The sequence below is a fragment of the Anolis carolinensis genome, chromosome 3 (assembly GCF_035594765.1).
Source record: "Anolis carolinensis isolate JA03-04 chromosome 3, rAnoCar3.1.pri, whole genome shotgun sequence".
Classification (NCBI taxonomy): Eukaryota; Metazoa; Chordata; class Lepidosauria; order Squamata; family Dactyloidae; genus Anolis; species Anolis carolinensis.
The window spans coordinates 128,073,314-128,097,255 of NC_085843.1; the positions used below are offsets into that span (position 1 = coordinate 128,073,314).

A 23,942-nucleotide genomic window follows, 5' to 3' on the forward strand; every position below is an offset into this window, starting at 1 on the left:
CCCTCAAATTATACATGAGGTCAACTAAAATAAATATACAGAATGAACCCCTACTCCACTAACTATAACATCTAACCCCTCTAATACCCAAACTGCTCTAAAAAAATTATGTTTCAGCAAAAGATGAAGCAGAGAACTGCCATTAAAAAAAGAGTCCAAAGCTACCTTAAGTGTCCATAGAGAAAATCATGCAGTTCTTTGAACCTGGTTCACTTTTTGCAAGCATGTACAAAACTCCAGCATTAAGGAGGTAGCTGATTTAGTATCTAATGCAAAGGTTGGCAAAACCATCAGAAACATTTTCCTGATGTTTTTCCTTGGTTACATGTTCATCGGAAGCTAGTCAAGCTTAGCACTTCTATACATCTTTAGTTCTGTGACAAAGTATGCATGGGGGCAAGGAGGGTGCATTTCAGTAAGCAGCAGGGTAGGCTAAGATTGGGTAGATTGATCTCTGTGTTAATTTCTAAAGGACTGAAGTTTGTTCTGACCTATTTGGATCACTAGATAGATAGATAGATAGATAGATAGATAGACAGATAGATAGAATGTATATGTTTAAATCATGAAATTCTTCAGCATACAATAAAACAAGTTCATTAAGTGATCCAAAGGTTGTCTTGCAATCCTTTCTTTTGAAACACTTTTCATTGCATCTTGGACCTGTTAAAGAACACGAGATTCCATGTACCTTAAAAGGAGGTCACAAATGCTTCTGGGAAAGATGGCCCTCACAAGAACAAAGTACTGTATGAGAAAACAGATGGCTGACCCATGGGTACATGTTAAAAAATCTTCTTCTTAACAGCAATATAAAAAATCTATTTCAAAACCCACAGCATCACAATCTATTCAAAATGGACAGCCAAGAAAAGAAAACAGATAACTTTTGTCTCATTCAACTGAAAAGATTTGTGATTCAAATTTAGCTGTATCTGGTATTTTGTTTCATCACATATAGGAGGAGTTTGAATGAAGTTAACCAAATGGTTTTACATATGCACTGTGTTTTGGAGGGCAGAAATGTTTTTGTGGCTTGTTAAGCAATTTTACAAAGTATTCTATAACAACCACAAGAAATACATTCTGAGCCACCAAAACCTATTTTGAATATTCACAAAACCTGTCAGTTTCTAATTATCCCTATATTCACTTTTTTGCTATAGTGATTCTCCCTACACCTAATCCTGTAGTTCTGGCACTAAAATGTGGAAGCAATTGACTCTGAAGCACTTATATTGATTCATCAAGACGAAGAACACAAGCTCTCCATCAAAAGGAAGCAAGAAAGTCAGTTTAAATCATCAATCAACAGTCTATCACACAGTTTCATAGAGCAGAACAAGAAACCCAAACGTAAGGGTCACATATCCAACAAAACAGCAATGGGCCAACATCAGAAACAAAATACTGTGAAGTCTACAGCCTGCTAATAAGCTTTGTGTTTTTATGGAATTGGTCAGTTCCTTTCAGCCAGTCTGGCTTTGGTTTTTTTGGATGGGTTTAATGGCAAGGACTCAGCCTTCATGTTTTTCTTGGCCGCCACAGAACAGTGGCTGTTGAAAACCGGCTGCCTTTGGTTACAAGTGGAGTGCAGAGAAGAAGGCAGCCGCTAGAAGGAAAAGCGCAAGGGGGAAAAAGGCACTACTCCAGGGCCTGCAAATCAAGAGAAAAGAGAGGTCTTTTTAAAGGAAGCCCAGGGTAGGATTGCTCTTCCTTCCCTGGGAAGTGGGGAAGCCTCCTTAAAATAATGGAAAGCTGCATGATGCAGGGAGACAAGGCCTGCAGCGCCTGTCTCCTCTAGAGTAGATATAGCTTTAACTAAGCATTAAACCCTGTCTCCTCTACAGACATAAAGAATTGCAGTAAGAGTGGTATTTTAACTCTGATGCTTTTAAACCAGGTCATAGTGAAGGATATAAGGACAGACAATGCCTAAAATGGTGGGAAGGGGCCCATTATGCTCCCCCCCCCCCCCCCCGCATTATGGCCCAGATAAAATGAATCTTTTGGCTTTCCGGATCAAAAATGGATTTCTGTCCTTCCAAATCCAGGAAGCTCCCGAAAAACAGGACCCCAAAACAAGTCGTAGTTTAACTAACTACAATCCCGCTAGTTAAACAATAGATGTAGCAGTTCACTCAGCATAATTGCCTTACCTTTTCAGTAGTTGGGTTAGGTGGTTTAGGCACAAACCCAAGCCTGTCCTTCACAGAGAGTTTTGTTACATTCTAGGAAAAATAGAAATAATTATTTACAAGTTTGCCATCAAGGTAGTATTGGAAGCACATGAGACCAAGTAGTTAGTTTCACTACTAGGATGATAAATACCTATTCTGGCAGCATTATTATTATAGAGAATAGATATTTCCATCAAAGGTCAACCATGTTAGCTTCTGGTAGCAAATAATAATAATCATAGTAGTAGTAGTAGTAGTAGTAATTGTGACACCTTAAAGACTAACAAGTTCAACACTTAACTATGTTAATTTGGTTTGATTTATTGAAGGCCAAGTAGCTGTGCAAAGACTTGGGATTAGACAGACATAGAGGCTGAGGAGGCCATGCAGTAATATAATTGTGAGCATCTAAACAAGAAGTCCAAGTGTTAAGAGAAAAAACTGATCGGTGTGTAAGATGAACAGGAATCCAACAAAGAATAATGATACCCTGACTCCAACAGACTTGTACGTGTTTAACCAAAAGGGGAAGCACCACCATTTTCTCTCATGGGACCCCAATTGGGGTCAGGACCCATAGTTTAAGAAGCAGTGCTCTATAGTCCCTTGAGTTGGTCAATGGTATGTCCCAATTCTCCAGAGTCATGAGGACAACTGCGATCGAAAATGGAGATTGCTATTCTCCTGATTTCACTGGATTCTACTTCTCCACCTGATCTGTCCAGTACTGGATAATCTCCCTAGTAACTCACATGCGACACTCAGATTATTGAAATTTTCCTCCCACAATTAAAGCATTGTGTAATGTACATATTTTGCTCATGAAATAGCATGTATTTTGCAATACTGATATAACATGCACTTATACTATAAATATTTCACATTATTCAATTAGTATGGGAAAAAGAAATTCCTCATATTTAACAACACTGTTACCAAGTCATTGAAAAGTCTGGTTTTCCTCAGACATCAGTTTTATCAAGTTCTATCTCAAGTTGTCCACTAGTGTGAAAGCTATTTACTCACACACAACTTGGCTCCACAATTGTAAGCAATCCTTACTACTAAAATATGAGTGATCAATTCAAAGGTTTCCTTCCCTGATTTTTTTTAAATTTAAAAGTACCTTAATAAATAAAGATCACCCACTTATACGGAGGGATTCCGAGTTTAAATAGCATATTGAAGTTCACTTTAAAAATCACGTATTTTGTAGCATAAATGTTATAACTACCTGTACAGTTTCTGCACTGGCACTCTGAGCTTCGGCAGGTTCCATGTTACTGACAGGCACTGGACCCAAACGCTCCTTGACAGACTGTTTTATAACAGGTAAAATGGGCTGCTGGGCTAAAGGCTGTATAACCTTAAAAGGAAACCAGGTCATCAGAATAGGACATGGAAGACAGAATTAAACATTTAAGTAGTGATATTCCTATTCTTACCATACTCTCTAAACTCAGAATCCATATAAGGTATTTCAGAGAAGTAGCAAATACTTTAACATCAGTAAAACAATTTATAAAATTACATTACCAGAAGCCAAATCTAAAAAAAGTCAAACTTTCCCATTGAAAAAGACAGCTCCAACACTTTATTCCTAGTTTGTTTTTACTAATGACAGACCACATCAAAGTTCTCAGAGTTCTGATGTCAGAATGAAACACTGATTAAAGCAAAATTCTTTTCAGTCTCATGTTACAAGGAAACTTGTGTCTGAGGTTCAAGAGAGACTTGGTTCTGTGACATAAAGTGATGTCATGACTGGACTATTATACATTTATGGTAAATTAGTTACTAAGGGAACTCTCTCACAGTGTTTATTAAATCTTCATGAAAAATATCAAATATGTATCTCCTACTGCTCTATTTTTTGGCACCAATACTTATAAAATATTTAATTGACAGATTCTTAAGGGAAGTCAAAATATATACTATTTATAATGAATTTATTGTCCTAGCCAGCTCAAGTAGATATTTCAATGATAGAAGGTGCCAGGCATAGTTTGAATACTGGGTGTTTTTTTTTTTAAGAAAGTATACAAATTCTTTAAAGATATTTTCTGCTCTCACCAAATATTTTCTTTCTTCCTTTGCAATTCAATTTTCTTGCAAACTCTTCACTGACATCAGTATGAAACATTTCCTGGGATGCACGTTCCCTACAACTCTCTCGAAGCTATGGGGAACATTTTTTGGTATAAAGAAAAAAGTTTCCAGAGCTATTCTCTTTTTCCTTTCACTCACTATATTGGCTGACATATAGTGATGCATTTGTATTCATAAAGAATGTAAAGCCTCCTGCTAACCAGTAGTATTGGTCACTTATTTCAATAAAACTTGTCTTTAAATACATCATTATTAAGGATTACAGCCTTGGCCTTGAACAAAAATAATTGTTTTTTCCTTTATTTTGAGTATTTCTCACAGAGGCAACTTTGGGGTGAGGCGGAGATGACATGGCACCAAGTCAGGAAAGAAAGATAGAGGCTGGGCTTATTGGCAAGAAAGGAATCAGTAACAGTATCTGGGGATGGGGGCTTTAGAGCAGTTTTTCCACTTTTGTGGGGATCTTGTATCCCTAAACCCTGCAAGAGTTGAGGGCCAAGTGTATTCCAAAATGTGAAATAATGAATTTAACTTCCATATTTAAAACAACAGGATAAAATGTAAATATTTGAACTTTTTAATAATTCCTTTAATAGTGTGTATTATGAGACTCCAGTAATACAGATTTAACACGTCTAAATGGTGTATCTGAAATCCAAAACAACCCAGAAGACTTTTAAAGTCTAAACAGGCTATCAAAATGCACTATATCCCATTCCCTGGCATTACCTTCTGTACTGAAGGTGGCATGGGTGGAGCACTGCCTTCTCTGTGCCAGTACACCTTAATGAAACGATTATTCAATACAGCTTCTGTGCTTGAAATAGCTTTCTTTGCCTCTTCATGAGTAGCAAACTGGATGAGAGCACCTTCTGGATCTCCCTGGTAGGCAACCTATGATTATAACAAATAAAAATAATGATACTGTTCTGTGTTGATCAATTATGCAGTACTGATAAGGGCACATATCAGCATTACTGTGCTTGGCAGAAATAATAAAGAGAAGACAAATTGATGATTTAGGGAAACTTCCTGATAAGGAACTGGCAAAACCACTCCTGAGAATTCCTTGCCTAAGAAAACTCTGTGACATTCATGCGGTTGCTGTAAGTCAACAGCTGATTTAAAGAAGCACAGAAAATTCTGGAAACTGCACTTAGGAAAAGCAACACAAAACAATCTGAAAAACCATAGTGTGACTGCTCTTTGTGATAACTGCATACAGAATTATTCAGTCACTCTATTCATATGTATCTCCACCACTATAATGCCGTTTACTCAAAGAGATGGCAATATAGAGGCCTGAGGTAAAGTGACCCACAAAAGGAAGAAACTAAGTCAAGAGGGCTAAGGGAAGAAGAAAGGAGTTAATTTGGTTCTCTGGTGCTTTATAAAGCAAGAATGAATACAGAAATGATATAAATTTTACGTCTGATTTTACAATAAGACTGAAGTGGAAATCACAGAATTTCCAAAACTTCCTCATAATGAAGTCATCCTCATAATCCAAGTTCTAACTGGTAAGCACTTTTAACATTACAATAAAATAGTCAAGTTACCACCTTACCTGCAAATTCACCAAATTTCCAAATTTGCTGAAGTGTTCGTTTAGTTTGCTGATATTGTTCAGCTCTGGAGGAACTTTCCTCAGTTCAAGTTTGGTATTTTCATTTCCAAACTGCACCTTCTTCTGAAAAGCCGGGCTGTTTGTTCTATTAAAGTTTTGCCTGAAAAAGACAAGGTTAAAGATTGCTTTGGCACACATAGTTCGAATGGCTACTTAACTGGATCAACATACTAAAACATATATCAACAGCTAGCACAGACCAACATAATACATTCACATAAACTGCCAGGGGGACAGGAGTTTTATACATTTCTACAAGATCTCTACATGCAACTCAACACCCCTTTCCTAAAGATGTTCTTTCAACCACAGTCTCTACCAAACTTTTAAGACTGCAGTTTTAAAAGAAAGTTTGAAGAATGTCTCTTTAAAAACAAGATGAACAAAAACTAACTACTGTACCATCAAGTATGTTTTAGAGTGTGTGATCTTCTTCAAACAGCTATTATGTCACTTACCAGGTTTAGGTGAGAAAGTAAGCGATTTCTAGAATGGGAGTAGGAAACCTGCTGTTTGCAGATGTTTGATGAACTGCCACCCTCTTGCCCCTTAAATCACTATTTTGTCTACTTCAGATATTAAGATATTTTTTAAAGTATGAATTTCCTGAAATAGTAGGCAGCTAAGTACACAACTCTGAAAGATCACATCTCCCTTTACAAAGTTGCCAGTCTTAAAGATCACCAGGGTAGGCTTTCTAGGTGAGTACCTGGGAGATGAGTTTTCAGTCACCTTGAGACCCCATTATCAATCACCTTGAGACTTGAGGTTTCTGGATGAATGGATTTTAATCTTGGACATTCTTAAAATTTTATATAATGCGATTTTATTTTGTAATGGTATCTGTTTTATATGAACTGTTGTTTGTAGATTGTTTTATATGAATTGTTGTTTTTACATTGTTTTTAGGCACTGAATTTTTGCCATTTACTGTAAGCCGCTTTGAGTCTCCTCGGAGAGAAAGGCGAGGTAAAAGTGATGTAAATAAATAAATAAATAAATTATCGAAAGAAAGGTAGGATATAAAATCATCATTGTTTGGCTTCGATCCAGGACTGCCTTCTCTGGTATAATCCACCCCTTAGGACACGTAGGTCCTCTGGGAGGAGGGTTCGCTCCAACCAGCCAGAATCCGGCAACCCTCAGCCAGAGAACATTGTAATTATCTGCCCTGAGACTGTGGAATGATCTGTCAGAAGAGCTCCAACAGCTAAATGAGCTGTGAAAATTTAAGACACAAGTAAAGGCCTACTCTTCTGACAGGTCTACCCAGTCAAATTTGAACTGTGAATTTTAAATTTGCATTCTAAATGTATCATGTCTTAAACTTTAATCATTGTATTATGTAGTTTGGTATATGTGTTTTGACTGTGTTGTACACAGCTTTGAGCTGTGCAGATAGGCAAGTAACAAGTAACATTAATTATAATTATTTCATTATCATCATCACCATCATACCACCTGCTGAAATTGCCTTCTATAGGAGGCTAAGCTTGCCCCTTCTGTTTTACTTTGCCTGCTAAGTCAAGACCTTTCAACATGCAGTTACTTACATGGAGGATTCTGAGGAGAGAGAGAAAGCTTGATTTTATATTGTTTTAATCTAATGCTTTGTTGTAATTTTAATTGTGTTTAATTTTTTATTGTTTTGGGGTGATTTTTTGTCATCTTGGGTTCCCCTCTGGAAGAAAGAGGCTATGTAAATGAAAGAAATACATAAAATAAATTTACAGTTTTGGCTTCCTGCTGTAGCAGCATCCATACTGATGCCAAGTAACTATACCAGAGGGGTGCTCCACTCTTAACAGGATATTGGTCTTCTTTGTGGCACTAACGCCATTCCCCCATTTGGAATGGCTTTTCATGGGAAATTACTGTGGTGGTGCAAATGCTGCCTTGCCTTTGCTCCAAGTTAAATGTTTGCAAAAGCATTTAAACCAGTGGTTTTCAACCTGTGGATTCCCACATGTTTTGGCCTTCAACTCCCAGAAATCCTAACAGCTGGTAAAATGGCTGGGATTTCTGGAAATTGTAGGCCCAAACACCTGGGGACCCACAGGTTGAGAACCACTGATTTAAACTATTACAACCTTTGTAGGTTTTTAAGTTTAACTGTGTGTTTTCAGACATAGATTAAAGGTTTTATGCTTCCCAATATTACTATTTTATGTTTAATTTTAATTCATTTAATTATTTGGAAAATTTAGATTTTGTGTCCATGGCTCAGAAATTTCCTTTGGGATTTGTATATGAATGTTAAACAGTGACTGCTGCTGTGTTCCTATATACATAGGTCAAGATACCATACCTTTCTCTTTCAGTACAGAGGGCAATGTAGAAAAAAGATTCCTGCCATTTGGATATGTCTAACATTAGTCACAGGTCATACCTTTATTTATGATAAAATTACATTAAATATTATTAAAAATGGAAAATTATATAATAAAAATTGAAAGTTCCAAAGGCTGCACAACACAGGCCTTTGTGTGCACACACTTATTGGCTTTGGCTATGCCGGCAAAAGTAAGGGCAGAAGAAGCAGAACACGCCTGTGCGAGGAGAGGAACTCGGAAGCAGCTCGGGAGTAAATAGTATGAATTTATTTTAAAGGAGGAATTGTCTGCACCTTCCTCTGCAGTCTCGTAATTGTGACTTAAGGCCATGGTTGTGTGGCTCACCCAAGGCAACAATTTATTAAGGATTTATTTTAAAAAGAGGATGGGCAAGCCTCCTTGAGATTGCGTGTAACTTGCTCAAGGCAACCCAGCAGACCCTAAGGCTGAGTGAGGAGATAAACTCAGCTTAGTGTGGCCACCCCAACCCCGAAGTCATTATTCCCTGCTGGGAAATTCATGCCAAAATTGCCATAGGCAGAAACAACCCAAATTGTAAGATAAATTCCTGAGAGGCAAAGGCATAGTAATTACAACCTTATTATCCAATGGGTCATGGAACAAGTGGGAGCAAGCAGGAAAAGGCCTAGAAAAAGCAACCTGTCTTTCACCTCCTGCAGTTCAACAGCCCACCTTCATCCTTGTGCCAATCCTGCAACCAGTCAAAAAGGTTGAATGCATATCATGACAAGGGATCCTATGGAGCAATGCAGCACTCCTGCTGATCCAGCCTCAGAAAGAGCAGAAAGAGAGCCAGAGGAAGGCAGGCAGGGCTTATAAAACCTCTGGCCCTGCTCTTCCTGGTGTCCTGCCTCAGCAGGCACATACACCAGGCGGTTAACCCTGGTCTCTACCCAGGAAAGCCACCAAAGATGTTCCCTCACCCACAGCAGTCATGGCTGCAAGGTCTTGGGTACAAATTATTTTGCTTTAATGGCTGTTCTAATCCTGCATCTTAGATTTGGAACATGCCCAACTTTTGTATAGTAACAACAACAACAATGCTTTATTTATAACCTGCCCTAACTCCCCACAGGGACTCAGGGTGGTTTCCAGCAAAATAAAACAAAGTAGCAAACTCCTGACGTCTTTTCTGTGTTCTGTAATTTCCTCAATATTTATCTAAAATCCAGTTTCTGCAAGGATTGTTAAAGGCACCATATTTAAGTCAGTATTTGGTCAGCATTTAGGTGGGAGACCAAGGGCCAAACAAAATGGTTTCAGGGCCGCCATGCAGTCCCCAAGTCGCACATTCCCCAACCCTGTTTTAAACCAAAATTGTATACCATACAAGATCAAAAGAGAGAAGCAAATTTGAAATACAATGCATATTCCAGGCATTAATATATGGCTAACAGATCGAACAACTACTCACTTGTCAAACCAGTTCTTCTTTACTGAAACTCCATCACCTGAACCAATAGTTCTTTTCCGGGACTCAGAATCCACTACTATCCTCATGCTGCTTTTATTAGGAGGTTTTTCTGTGTGGAAGAAAAGAGTACACTGATTAATTTTTAAAGGATGTTTGTCTGTGCATTTTATAGTAGGAATTTCTCTCCTTATTACTATCAGCTGACTTATTGCATTTTTGGAACGTACTATGTGCTGTATGTCTTCAAAACCAAGGTCCCTTTGGTTCAGCACTAGTCTCCAACAGATACCAAAACCAGATGCTTCAAAAGGAAGTATAAGAAACCCCACAGGGCAACTACAGAATACATTGCCCAGAAAGCAACATTTCTTTTCAACTCTAGATATTTAGCAGATGGCTTACGACTTGAAGCCTGAAAGGGATTCCTTTGATATTTTCCAATATTTTTTCAAAGAAGGGAGGGGACAGAGAGGCAGTTGTAACATGGATAGAAAGAAGATCACTGGTGTATTGCAAGTCTATACATGCTACTATCTTCCACATGGATCTCCCTAACCTTTTTCAAACCCTATTTATCACACAATCCTCTGATATCCAGGGTTTAGGTTCCCTAAATCACAAGCAAACATCAAATAAGCTTCCTCTAGGCAAACTGCTCTGTTCTTAGCTCTGTAAGGAACAAGATCTTCTAGTTCCTACTAGACTAGCCCTTATTCTCTAGGAAAGTACATCAATACCCTCCTTTAGAATGTCCAAGGAAATTAAAATGGGAATTCCACTTCTGTAACATGAACAACAAGCCAAATGTGATTACAGTCTGTTACATTCTACAGGAATGTACTGTTAGGAGATAAGGACCATCATCTGCACCATACATTTAAGGCAAACATTTTACAAGAGCTTGTGTTGTGTAGTTTTCTGGAATGATTCTGGAATGAGTGAAGTGTGTTACTTGAATTGAGGAGTTCCCACAACAATAGTAACTGTTTAAATGGGTTTAAATGCTTACTTATGTTTTATTTTATAGATGATTTTATTTGCTATATGTATATGGGTACCATTTAGGGACAAAAGCAGGAGATAAATAAAGTATTGTTGTTGTTGTAGCATAAATCTAACTGGAGTAGACCCACTGAAGTTAAAAGGACCTAGGATAGTTGTGGCTAACAAGTCAAACTCACTGCAATGAGATGTTGCAGCAAACATGGTGAATATTTATGCAACAAAAATATGTGCAATTATGCTTTTGTTTATTTGGTATTGTGCTGCAGAAGAAATAATATTGTCATCTTAAAACTTTGAGTATTTATGTAGATCAAGTAGTTACAATAACAAATTAAGCTATTTCAAATTTACTTCAAAACACAACAAAATATGGAAAGGTTGTTTGTGTGTGTGTGTGTGTGTGTGTGTGTGTGTATGTGTGGAGGGTGTATGTGTTTGTGAATCCTTCTACAAGATTGTATACTGAATACCCCTGCAGATCGGCCTAATTCCTGTAAGAAAGCAGGAAGACATTTGTTAGCAAAAATTCAACTGAACCTAAGAATCTTCCACAAAGTGCAAAAGTTGGGACTAAATATTGGACTGCTACGATACTCATTTTCTGTAAGATGCATTGCTCTCATTTCCCATTTTTTCAAATTAATTTTAATTCACATTTTCCTATTACAAAGATTGCTCAACTTACAGTTGCAACTTTCAATCCCCTCTTCCCTCTCCTTCCATCCCCACATTAGTTAATAAGCCAAATATGTATAACTAGGTATCTGCTACGCAAATTAAAAATACATTTTTCCAAAAGAAACCCCTCTTACTATTCATCCCAGCTTTTGAGAAGCCTGCACCTTCTCAGATGTTACTGCATGGCACCTTTCATCAGCCCCAGACAGCAGCACCAATGGTGAGAGATTATTGTCTGCATGGTACCAGGCTCTCCATCCCAATTTTAATCTTCATTTGGTTCATTACTGATCCTGGCCTACAACTCCCAGAAATCCCAGCCTGTTTACCAGCTGTTAGGATTTCTGGGAGTTGAAGGACAAAAACATCTGGGGACCCCAGGTTGAGAACTACTGTTGTAGTAGGCATTGATGTCTATTTGTTCTCATTATAAAGCATGTACCAAGGAAGTAAACTAATGACATCTCTTCAGGGCCAACCTAAGATTACACTGATATTGAAGACAGAACACAGAGAATGCTCACTCTTCAGTCTACCTCCCTATAATAATCCTGCTCCTCCCAGTCAACCTGCAACTTAGATGGGGAGAGAAAAGGGCACAGAGTTATGAGCTCTCACTTTAATTGCTAAGAGCCACACGCATCTGTTCATCTGTACTTTAAGCCAATAAGAGTCATAACACCAGAGCTCAAGAAATATTTCACAATACCTCTTGGTGGCAGATCCATATCTCCTGATGTAAGTCCTATCAGATTTGGTCTTTGGGCATGCACCCTGTGTCTATACATGGGTCTTGAAGTGCTGGTTATACTTGGTGCTTCAGGATTGTAGCCATCTGTATCATATGTTTCTATTAAATAAAAAAATCTAGTTATAATAAAATGTACAAGGGCCATGGAAGCCCACATTTTCAAACTAGGGATAAGTACCACATACAACAGATTCTCTGCTGCCATAAAACCAACACAGTGTTTTAGAAATTCAAGAAGTTCAAATGTACTTCTTAAAATGTATCTTGGGCTCCGCTATTCAAGGAAGAGAGATCAGACGCCCATTCGAGTCTGCATGAATCAAAGCAGCTCTTTAGATCCTGCTGAAAGTTTTCAATGCGAGAGTATTTTGATGTGTTCAATATGCGACCGAAGGAAAGAAATATATTAAATGGATCATCAGGCTCCCAGAAATAGGTCATCACATCCCATTTTCTCATGACCTTGGCTATGAAACTACAGCATTTTATTCAAAAGGGCAGATTACTATCCAACATTACATGTTTACTCTTGTGCCAATAACAATATTCCTTTGTGGGGCAATTAGATGTTAGCCAATTAGACCTTCCTGATGACATGTTTTTTATCAATAGAACCAGGGGAGTGATTGCTCCCTCTACATGCCCTTGAAATTTGCTGCATATAGATCAGAATCCTCTAAAGAGCAAATGTAAAGTCAAAGGAGAACTGCAGAAGGAAAACAAAATCCTACTGCATTTGTGTGACACTAGATTTCATCTTACAATATCTGAACAGCCACAAAATCTCTGTAATTATAATAAGAATATTATATATTATCAAAAGCAAAACAATTTTAGTATCACACCTGTAAAAAGGGAGGGTGGAGCAGGAGGTGATTGGTGATGAATACCCGTTGTTACAACTGTAGGAACGGAACTGGTTGCAGAATTTGGAGGTGCATCCATACCAGAGGGCTGCAAAGGAGGAAGAGGAGGTGGTGGTCCTGCCAAAGAACAATGCAACAAAGCATGAAAAATGAAGAAAAAGCAACCACCAAAACATAATCCAGTTCTATGTAGACCATGACTGCAGTCTTGGAGACTGCACCCTTTCCACCATACCCACCACTGCAAAAAAAGAAAAAAAAGAAAAAAAGAAAACCATTTAAAAATACAAAATAAACCCTCTAAATACCTCCAACCCCATTCTAGAGAGTGTGGTGGAGGCATTTTTGCCACATTTAGAGGCATGCCTTGGCCTCAAAAGGACTGGGGAGATCTTTTTCTCCTAAGGTTTTTTTTTACCACGGATGGCCTGGAGGCCTGCAAGTACCCTGCAATCCACACTTTGTCTATTTCTAATCTAGGCTTTCAGAAGTAAACAGCTAATGTATAACTCAATGGTACAAATATGCACTTTTTTCCAAATGTCAAAGAATTTTAAGACCATTTTAAGCATATAATATGTTTTAACTAATGCTGTTTATGCGCAGCTAACAGTCTTGATATGATCTCAAACTTATGCCAAATAAAGTCTGCTAGTCTTTAAAGATGTCAAAATATGTGTTGTTTTTGGTGCAACACATGAATACTGGTTACTCCTCTAGAAATAGTTCAAGTCTATAGCCACCAGGGAAGTAAACATCCATTCCATGATGATTCACTAATAACTATTATCAGAGAGTTCTCTTTAGCTTCAGGTGAGGACTGCTGGTGAGAGGGAATAAGTACTTATTAGTGATTCCAGATTACTGCCTGAACTTCAATAAATCCATGCTTCAGCCATCAGAATTTAAACTGAAACAGGCAAAAGAATCTATAATAATGCACATCTGACAGATATGCACTGACTTTTCAATTTTTTTCAAGATCCATTTCAAATGTGGGAGTTTTGCCTTCAGTGTTAACATACTCTAGACCCCATAAAGATAAAGGTGCACCTCTGTGTACATCTCTTTTTCTCACACAATAAGAAGTTTTAACCTATTTTAATCTATTTTGAGATGTAGCAGGTTGCTACAAAATGTAGTCTTGTAATGATGGAAAACCCAGATGTTAACTCTGTCTTCTTTCTCATGTCATTTTAAAAGGCAGATGAAAAACCATTTTATTTCAGCAACCGTTTATCTTAATGGCATTTTAATCTCAAGCACTTGTAGCAGCATTTCAGTCTTGTCTTGTGCTGCTATAAAATGTTTTAAATTATTTGTCTGATTATTGTTTACTCTATTATTTATTATGCCTTCAATTGATTTGAAGCTAAGTTATAAACCATTCAAAGAATTACTATGTAGCAATATATAAACTTAATATACACAAATATTCATTTCTCATGCTGCTGTTACTTGCTCCGAAGAGTTTAAAGCATTCTGCAGCCCTGATGAAATAAACAAAATTCAAGCATGACTAATTTATTCTACATCCAGAGTAAATAATTGCTGCAACATAGGCTAAGAAATCAATTCCATGAAACATTACATACCATCTATACTTGTGTATAAGTTGGCCTCATGTGTAAATTGAAGGCAAGTTTTGAGGTTAAAATTGCAATTGTGATATGACTGAGGATAAGTTGAGTCATTCTGCAGAGGGGAAAGATCCAAACCACCCCTAACTGACAATTTACTGTCCTTTCTCCACTCTATCCAGAGAAGGGGATGGTTACTTTTTCTATATATAAGTTAAAGTACAGTATTAACCTTTAAAAAAGGAACCATATCCTCTGAGCAAAGTGGAAAAAGTCAAAAGCTGTCCTGAGAGAACATGTAAAGAAAGGAGAGAAAAGGGATGGGGAAAAGAAGTTGGAGAAGTGAGAGAAGCAAGAGGAAAAGATTAGTGGCAGGGCGTGTTTCTGCTGGGATGCGCTAGAGAGAACACAGCTGACGTGAAGAAACACGGAAGAGGAATAGGAGTAGGGAATCAATTAAGGTAAGGAAGCAAAGAGCCTTTGAAAAAGAAAGTGAACTGAAGCAAGCACAGGGGAAGAAGAGGAAAAGGGTAGTGGGTTCTACAGTTGCTAGTTGTGATGACTCATGGGCCATGTAGTCCCGTTCCTAGTGCTGTTGTGACGGATGAAGAGGAAAACTTGGGTTTTCCACCATTTCAGCCAGAAAGGGAACTTTCCCAGCCAGAATTGGAGCCCTTGCACCTGCAGGAGGTTTGTCCTCCAGAAATCTGCCAAACAAGCCCTGAGTCAAAATCTCCCCCATTTTCTCGCCGTAATTATTATCAGCAACAAAAAGGAGTTCAGCAGGCTAATCGCAGAAGCCTGAGAATCGCAGCAAAGCATTCAGATGATTAAGCCTGCTTCCATGAGAAATTTTAGGGAGTCATACATCTGGGCACAGAGATTGACTTTCGTTTCTGATTCCCCAGAGAAGTGTTCTTTGGTGGGAAAACGAGAACCTATTTAGGTTCCTTGCCCTTTAGGAATCTTGCGGAGTCAATTCGTCAGCTACTGGAGTAGTGTGTGTGGACAGCGCTACTCCCGCTTCCAAGCCTCGTTCCTGTTTCCAAGCCTCGTTCCTGTTTCCAAGCCTCCGCTCCCAGCCTTGTTTACTCCCCGGATCTTGCCTTGCTTCCCGGACCTTGCCAAGTAATTACCACGGATCTTGTTCTTGCTCCTCGTTTCTTGTTGCCTTGTTTCAAGCCTTGTGTTCCAAGAATCAAGTTACTTCCTAGCCTTGCTCAAGTTTCATGGACTAAAGGACCTTGTCATCTCCCCTCACTTTGCTTGGCAAAGTGAGTGTTTCGGTTATTGGATTACAACTTTGGACCTTAATATTTCATACTGGACATTGTTACTTTGGACTAATTTTGACCTTCCCTGAAAGGTCTACTTCTGAACTATTTCCTACACTTGCTTTTATTAACTTTATATATTCCCTTAATAAAGATATTAGATAGATTCTGGCCTCTGTGTATGGTTATTGGTGCTCTGCAGCCTGGGTCGTGACACTAGTAGCTCTCTCAGCACTGAGTGTGCAGGGTGTGGGGTGGAGAAGAGACAGGAGGGGCAATGGCCAGCAGGCAGATCTCAATCTCCCAAGAGTAAGGTAAGGGAGAATGGCTTTTCCTGCTGATTAGATTCCCTACAGTCAACAAGCTTCCTCTCCCCTCCGCCCACACCATTAACACACAGCCATTGGGGGGACGACAATATTTTGGCACAGCCACTGTGAGCCATCAAGCCCAACCCAGGAGAAGCCCCAACAACACGATGCTGTCAAACAGGATCCAGGTAGCATGCTGTCCTGCACCCACCTCATCCCAAAAGGTGGTCACATGAACTCTCCCTCTCCAACCACCTGCCCATCCTTAGTTCTGCCAGCAGTGGTCAGTGTGTAAAATGATGGGAGAAACCCAAGACTCTCCGTTTTGGAAATCAGCTAACCTTTTCTCCTCTCATCCATCTTTGATTGGAAGAAGGGGATGCACTATGCTAGGCACCAGACCCATATCTCTGTCATGATTTACTGTGGGTGACACCAACTCTAATGACACCACTGACCAATGGATAAATCAACTTATTTTCTGACTTACAATTTCTCAATTTAAACAAGTATATACAGCAAACTCCATCATTAAGAATACCTAAGAAGTGAGTTATATAAAACAAAAGTTACTTAGAATTTTTAAAAGGCGCATTTTACCTGTAACAGGTGGAAGGCTAGGTGGTAGAGGGCCTGGAGGTGGAACAGGAGGCCTAAGATTTACAGGAGGAGGAGTAAGAATAGGTGGTGGGGGAGGAAGTCCTGGAGGAGGTGGTCCTTCAACAACTGGGGGCTGTGCAGGAAAAGGCAATATGCCCGGCAGGTTCACATCTTCTACAACTACCGGGTCACTTCCATGATCAAAAGGACACATATCTCCTCTCATACAGAAACCCTTTTCTGAAATGATAAAACAAAGGATTACTAAGAAAGCTTGAAATATTATGTGAAACAAATTTGTAGTCTCCCGCTAAGCTTAAGTTTCTTTTCTAGACATTGCACTTTGATAAGCCTATTTTATCTTTGTTCTACTTTATTTAACTTTTAACAAAATAACATATAAAATACTGATTACTTGAAAACACTGAATATTATTTTTTTCATACATAGTAAACTTATTCTCATAATTATCTTGAAGTAATGCAAGAACGCCCATTTTATTAGCAGTAAATACAATCAGTGAATGATTTTAAGATTAAAAAACAGTTGTCTCTCCACATCTGCTATTGAACTGTTGTGGACTTGATTATTTGCTGATATGCCAATTCTAACAGAGTCTTTGATACTTTTATCCATCTCAAGATCTGTTCTATTAAGTCAAGTTTGCTCAGGATCAACTCTTTGGTTGAATGTAGGAAACCAAACTGGTGCATTGGCTGCAAGTGAATTCCCCTGCTTGTTCAGGCAGGCGGAAGGAAACGGGAATGAACAGGAGCATGCAAAGACCAAGGGTGCACCTGTGTTTCTCACTTGTGCACTCACTTCGAAAGGGGACATGACAGAATGCAAATAGGGAGGTTGGGTGGTATGCTGATTTCTACAGTGGACAGAGAGAGCAAGATGGGGAAGGGCAGAAGAGGCAGGAACTGGGACAAGTTGATGAGGGAAGGGAAATGGCAACAAGAAGTGGGTGCAGCAGCTGCTCTTACAGCAGTGGTACTACCTCTGTCCTTCCTGGAAACCAACACACCACCTACCACCTGTCTTCCCTCCTCCTTCACCCGCCTGCCCAAGAAGGGAATGATATCTGTGCAAATGAGTTCAAGCCAGGATCACCCATACTGCCAGCGAAGATACTTTGTGTGTGTTAAATACAGTTTGGAAGCCCAAAAGATATCCATGGTTTTCCCATTTTCATGGGGACTCTTTACCAGAATTCCAGTGAAAGAATAGGCCACCTATACAGCAATCACAAAAATGCTCACAATATAAATATGTGGGTTAACCTTTCTAAATTTACCATCATAGTCTCTGCACCGTTTCTTTGGTAGTGGCGGTCTACCATAGGAACTATGGTCCAACTGTTCTTCATGAAATTCCGACCAACTTTCAGTAGTATTATTTCCATGGTGAGCAGGAGCAATAACTGTTATAGTGCTACTTAGTGTAGGTACAGGATAGTGACCAGATGAAATGTTTGTAACAGAAGAAACAGGAGTATAATTGTTTTCTAATGGTTCTGTTCTGTCCAAGTCATATTTTGGCTTCCCAAGATCCCGCTCTGCAAGAAAATGTTTGGAAAGATTTTAACATTTTAAGATGAATCTTAAGTACATAACATGTCTAATAATGTGCTGGCTGACCAATTTAACTAAAATCAACAAATACCAGATGCTACATGCTATGTTTCAGAGTAAGAATAATTAAAATGGTCAACTAATCTCGTTTTGCCCAAGCCATTTGAAATTATCGTAAATAATCTTATGAGATTCTTATTACACCAACTGGGATTTAAATCAAGATAACTTGCAATAATTTCAAATTGTTTGGAGAAAATGTGATTAGTTAATCATTTTAATTATTCTTCCTCTGAAACACAGCATACAGTGTTCAATATTTGACTGTTAATGCATACATTAAAACTTTTTTCCAGAATCTTTAGCTTTTAGTAGTTTGTAGGCCAAACCTAGGAAGTTGTCCTGGTATCATTTTCTTTCATTTTAACCCAGGGGATGAACAGGTCCCATTTATCCTACCACAAAGAAAATATTTAGAAATATTCTTATTCAGAAATATAATCCATTTGCCTAAAAGAAATGCTAAAATAAAAAGTAGTATTAAAAGGATAGAAAATAATTTAAAATGAACACTAAAAATGAAAGCTTGCTACTAAAAAAAATAAAAGACCCCAGAATAAATTGCCACTTTAAAAGAGAAAGATCAGATCCAATTTTTAAAACACAAACTGTTTGAAAAGTTTAGAGAAAGGTATTTGCCTTGGCAGAAAACCCCCCCAAAAAGGAGGTTCTTGACCATTACCAAAAAGATCCTCTCTAACAGTTATCTCACTCACTTCAATTGGATTATTTGACAGGTCAAGGAAAATAAACATTATTTTCATAGCAAAGGTTCTGTCCAAAATCAGAAGAGAGGTTTGACTGAGGTTGTTGATGTGTAATTTTGAATCTGTTTCTGATTTATGACAACCCTATCACAGAATTTTCTTGGCAAGATTTGGTCAGAATGGGTTTGCTTCAGTTCTTCTCTGAGTCTGAGAGTATGACTCGCATTAGGTTTCCACAACTAAACAGTGATTCGAACCCTGGTCTTGCTCAAACCACTACACCACACTGAGACTGTTGACTGAGGAAGATAAGATCAACTTCATCAAAGGTGTCTATTGTTAGACAGGCATTCTTTCCTTAAACATGCCCAGGAAAGAAACCTAAGCCAATGGTCTACAATTGCTGAGATCTTACAGATACACTCTTACTGCACTCTTTCAACTACATTATATCAGGATGGTCAGATTATACCTTCTATTAATTAAATCCCGTACTCTCTAAATGAAGCTTTGCTGGATTTCTCCTCCCTACTAAATTTAACTGAGAGAAGAGAGGTATTTTAAATAAAGTTAACATACCATTTTCACTTCTACCTATAGGGTACAAAATTTTTAAAAAGTTTTAAGAGGTCAAAAGGTGTCTCAAAAGATTCCACAATTATGGCATGAGGGAAACCTTACTGAAGAGGTTCTACTTGTGGAAGAATAAACATAGTATGACACTATACCTTAAAATATGCATAAAATAATAATAAAACATCATTGTCATACAAAAGAGAATGCCATGTCTTCTTAAAAGTGTATATACTTTGAATAAATTAAAGGAAAGCTGTATATTATTGTACTTATCTCCCACTCTTCCTTCAAAGAACCCAAGGCAACACACTACATTCTTTTCAACTGTAATCTCAGAGGTATGGAATTTCTGGCATAGAAAAAAATAAGTCATAGCAATGTATGTACAATGTCCAACCACTGCATGCTAATGAGTGAAAGTGTTCAAATCCAGAAAATCAGAGTTTTCCAATGTCGTTGTTACAAACTGGTGCAGAGATTTCAAACTTGTGGCCTTTCAGATGTTTCAGACTCCAATTCCCAGAAGTCCTAGCCAGGAATTCTGGGAACTAAAGTCCAAAACACCTGGCGGGCCACAAGCTTGAAACCTCTGCATTAGTGTGTTGGCTGCAGGGTGTCAGCATTTTAAAGAATAATATCAAACCATGCTTATTCACTCACAAGTGGACCCTCTTCGGTACAATTTACGCTCATACAGACAAATAGCCAGAATTGTGGAATCTGTTGAGACACTGTTTGCCTTCTTATAACTTTTAAAAACATAACAAAAAAGAACAAAAAGCTTGGAAATGTTATCTTAACAAATTATCTACAGTAGAGTCTCGCTATCCAACCTTTGCTTATCCTAAAGTCTGTATTAACCGTCATCATCTTGTGGTCGATTGGAAACATTGCACCCTTTGATATGTGCTCCTTCGTTCAATCCAAGGCGAGAGTGGGTGGCTCTCTTTCCCATGCGGAAAAAACTGGGAGGAAGAGGAAAGCACATCTCCAAAGGGAAGGGGAGGGGTGAATCGTCCTGTTGGGGGGCCATTTGTATGCAAGGGAGGGAGGGAGGGAGGGAGAAAAGGAAACGCGATGGCTCTCCTCTTTCTCTGCTCTTGGCACACACAGAGCCTCGCTCTCCTACTTTGGAAACATCTCTCCAACTCAGCCTTGTTTCCAAATCAAGGGGGAAAGGGGGCTCATTAATGGAAGAAAGAAATTTGGGGGGGGGGGAGAGAAGAGAAGCCAAGGCAGCGGGCTCAGGCTTGGGAAAGGGCGAAGAAGAAGAAGAAGAAGTAGTAGTACTTTATTTGTATCCTGCCTCCATCTCCCCCAAAGGGGACTCGGGGCGGCTCACAGAAATATCAAATACAAAACAGTAACAAAATAAAATACATCAATAAACAAAGACAAGCACCAATTATATTATTTAAACATAAATTTAAATGGAGGGCATGGTGAGTCCGAGCCGCGGCTAGCGAGCAGGGCGGAGGGGCTGGCTGCCTTCTGTCGTCTCCTTACCTGGCCGGGTGGGTGGAGGACCCCCCCCTTTCTTTCTGCACACACAAACACACACTTTGCTCCAGATCCTCTCTCTCCCTTTCCCCTTCCTTGTTATCCCCCATGCACTCTCTCTTCTTCCTCCTCCTCCTCTTCCCTCTTTTACCTTCTCAACCCAAGCAAGAATAAGAGGCACAGAATCCTAGAAATGCAAAGACCACCTCCCTTAAGAGGCTATCCAGTCCACCCCCATTCTGCTAGGCTGGAAGGCACAAGCCAAGCCCTCCCAACACAGAGCCACCCAGCTCCAGATGAAATTCTGGAGACAGTTGATCAGTATTAAATGTTTAGCAAACTTTGGTTTTCCAGTGTTGCCATTCCTCTATGCTCAACATGGGATTCTAGAGATGATTAATCTACAGTATATCAGTGTGTTCCCAACTCTGGTGTTCCAGGTGTTTTCGATTTCAAAAATGATGTTTTGGTGCTTAATTTGTAAAACCATAACATAATTTGACATTTAATAGGCTTTCCCTTAATCCCTCCTTATTATCCAACGTTTTCGCTTATCCAACGTTTCTGCTGGCCCATTTATGTTGCATAAGTGAGACTCTACTGTATTTCGAAAAATATAAATGCAAGGTTTTCATGAGATACATTATGTCTCCATACATTTCATTATTACAAATGTATGTATGTGTCTATATCCCTTATAAGGGGTTTAATCTCCAGTTTGCTAGTAAAAGCAAGGCAACATGAAGGCGAATAATTACCTCTGCTCCTTGTTCTGCTTCTTGTTCGACTTCTGCTCCTGTCCCTGTCTCGATCCCGCAACCTTTCCTTGCTCCAACTTCTACTGCGGCTTCGACTGTAGCTCCGGCTTCGCCCCCTTCTTCTGTTGTAACGGTCCCTATAGGACTCTCTCCGTGGAGGATTCCGATCATACTCTCTCTTGCGAGAACGCTCGTCCTTCTTTCTTTCATCCCTGCTTCTAAATATTTCAAATTGTTATACAGAAACACACTCTATGTTCTAATTAAATTTGGAATTTACAATTTACATTAAAGACAAAAAACCCATCTGTATAAAAAGTGATGGATACAGTCATCAAAACCTTTCCATTGATGGAAATGGTATTCTAAATTTCATTACAGGGGGAAAGAAACAGATACTGGAATAGAAGCATTTTAAATTAATTTAAGGTTAGGGCTCTGTGATGTTTAGGACTTGTTAGATGTTATTTCATTTATCAGATAAAGTTGTTATATAAGCATTGTGTTGTGGTTCAGCCAGATGAAGATGAGGGGATTGGGGTTTCAGAGTCTGGGACTGTGGTAGATGGTTCTTTAGTTGATGAAAAGGAGGGGATTTCAGAGTAAGATCCTGCCTGTGAGATGGAGTTTGAAAATGGAACTGTTTTGGGAGTCCAGCAGACAGGGAGAGGACCTTTCACCCACAAGGAACTTAGTAACCCCTGATAAAGACCTGACAGACCAAGATAGCTAGTCCAAACATTAGGCACAGAAAATCCAAAAGAATCCGTGAGAAAGAAGCACAGAGAAAAGAATCTCAATGTCAAAGAAATGCTTTCATGTTTTGCAGCCCTTAAATCAGAGAGCATCTCATTGAGATTTTAGATCAGGTAATGCTGCTGAATAGTAAGGATGTCCAGTTGATGTTTTCTTTCTTTGGAGTTTTGATTCATGTTTTAAGAAGTTCTTATAACCTTGGTTTTTCTGGATTCATGTTCATGTTTGGATTCTTGTTTTCCTTGGATTATGCTCATGTTATGATTTTTGTTTTCCTATACCATTTGGATTATTGCCTTTGAAGTGTTTCACCCCTCACCAGCTTGCTTGGGGTTTTACATATTGACTACCTTTTCTGATTTTTTTTTTTGTGTCAGAAGCGACCTGAGTCGCTTCTAGTGTGAGAGAATTGGCCGTCTGCAAGGACGTTGCCCAAGGGATGCCCGGGTGTTTTGATGTTTTTACCATCCTTGTGGGAGGCTTCTTTCATGTCCCCGTATGGAGCTGGAGCTGAAAGAGGGAGCTCATCCGCGCTCTCAGCGGATGGGATTCGAACCTGGCAGCCTTCAGGTCAGCAACCCAACCTTTAAGTTACAAGGCTTTAATCCTCTGCAACACCGGAGGCTCCAACCTTTTCTGATTACCTTTTTTTTTTTTTTTTTGGGGGGGGGGGGGGACACCACCAAAAGGAATAAGGAAGACAAAATCCAATAGGTAACCTTTTCTGATTACCTCTTGGATTTTGTATTCCTTATTCCTTTTGGTGTTCCCTTTTATATGTACGTTTTTCAATAAACTGTTTTACTATTACGTTTGGATTCCTGTGCTAAAGGCACAGTGAACTCTGTCTGGGGTGCAACACACTGTGTAGTAGATATTATAAGGTAAAGATCTGCTGTGAGACTAAGAATGGGAAGCTGAGAGCAAGTGGAAATAAATGGACTGTCTGAGCCGATTTCAAAAAGGCTGCTGTTTGACATTTGGTGGGAAATGGGAGGAGAGGGAGATTTAGGTATTCGTTCCTTGGACTGAATAATTAGAGTGAGGGATATCCATTCAAAAATCTGAAGCAATTATTAACTTCACACGAGAATTACCTGGGTTCTCGGTACCGTGAACTTGATTGAGGGGGACTATGATTTAACCTTCTAGAAAACTTCTTCTCTCGTTCTTCTTCTTTAATTATCTTGACAAAAAAGATGAAAAGCAAGCGTGAAACAAAATTGCCATTCCAGAAATTAAACTGCCATTTTTAAATC

The 23,942-nt window shown here is 38.9% G+C and overlaps 1 protein-coding gene across 5 annotated transcripts in view; it reads right to left on the minus strand.

Annotated features, from left to right (window-relative positions):
* rbm26 (RNA binding motif protein 26) overlaps positions 1-23,942 on the minus strand; it is a 68,249-nt gene that overhangs the window by 31,263 nt on the left and 13,044 nt on the right. For all 5 annotated transcript variants that reach the window (XM_062975496.1, XM_062975498.1, XM_062975499.1 and 2 more), the window contains exons 4-14: positions 23,781-23,869; positions 21,928-22,145; positions 18,050-18,310; positions 16,750-16,989; positions 12,964-13,101; positions 12,077-12,217; positions 9,685-9,793; positions 5,857-6,016; positions 5,019-5,183; positions 3,415-3,546; positions 2,160-2,231 (exon numbers count right to left, since the gene is read on the minus strand). In XM_062975496.1, coding sequence (XP_062831566.1) covers positions 2,160-2,231; positions 3,415-3,546; positions 5,019-5,183; positions 5,857-6,016; positions 9,685-9,793; positions 12,077-12,217; positions 12,964-13,101; positions 16,750-16,989; positions 18,050-18,310; positions 21,928-22,145; positions 23,781-23,869 — 1,725 coding nt within the window. The remainder of the gene's footprint in view (positions 1-2,159; positions 2,232-3,414; positions 3,547-5,018; positions 5,184-5,856; positions 6,017-9,684; positions 9,794-12,076; positions 12,218-12,963; positions 13,102-16,749; positions 16,990-18,049; positions 18,311-21,927; positions 22,146-23,780; positions 23,870-23,942) is intronic.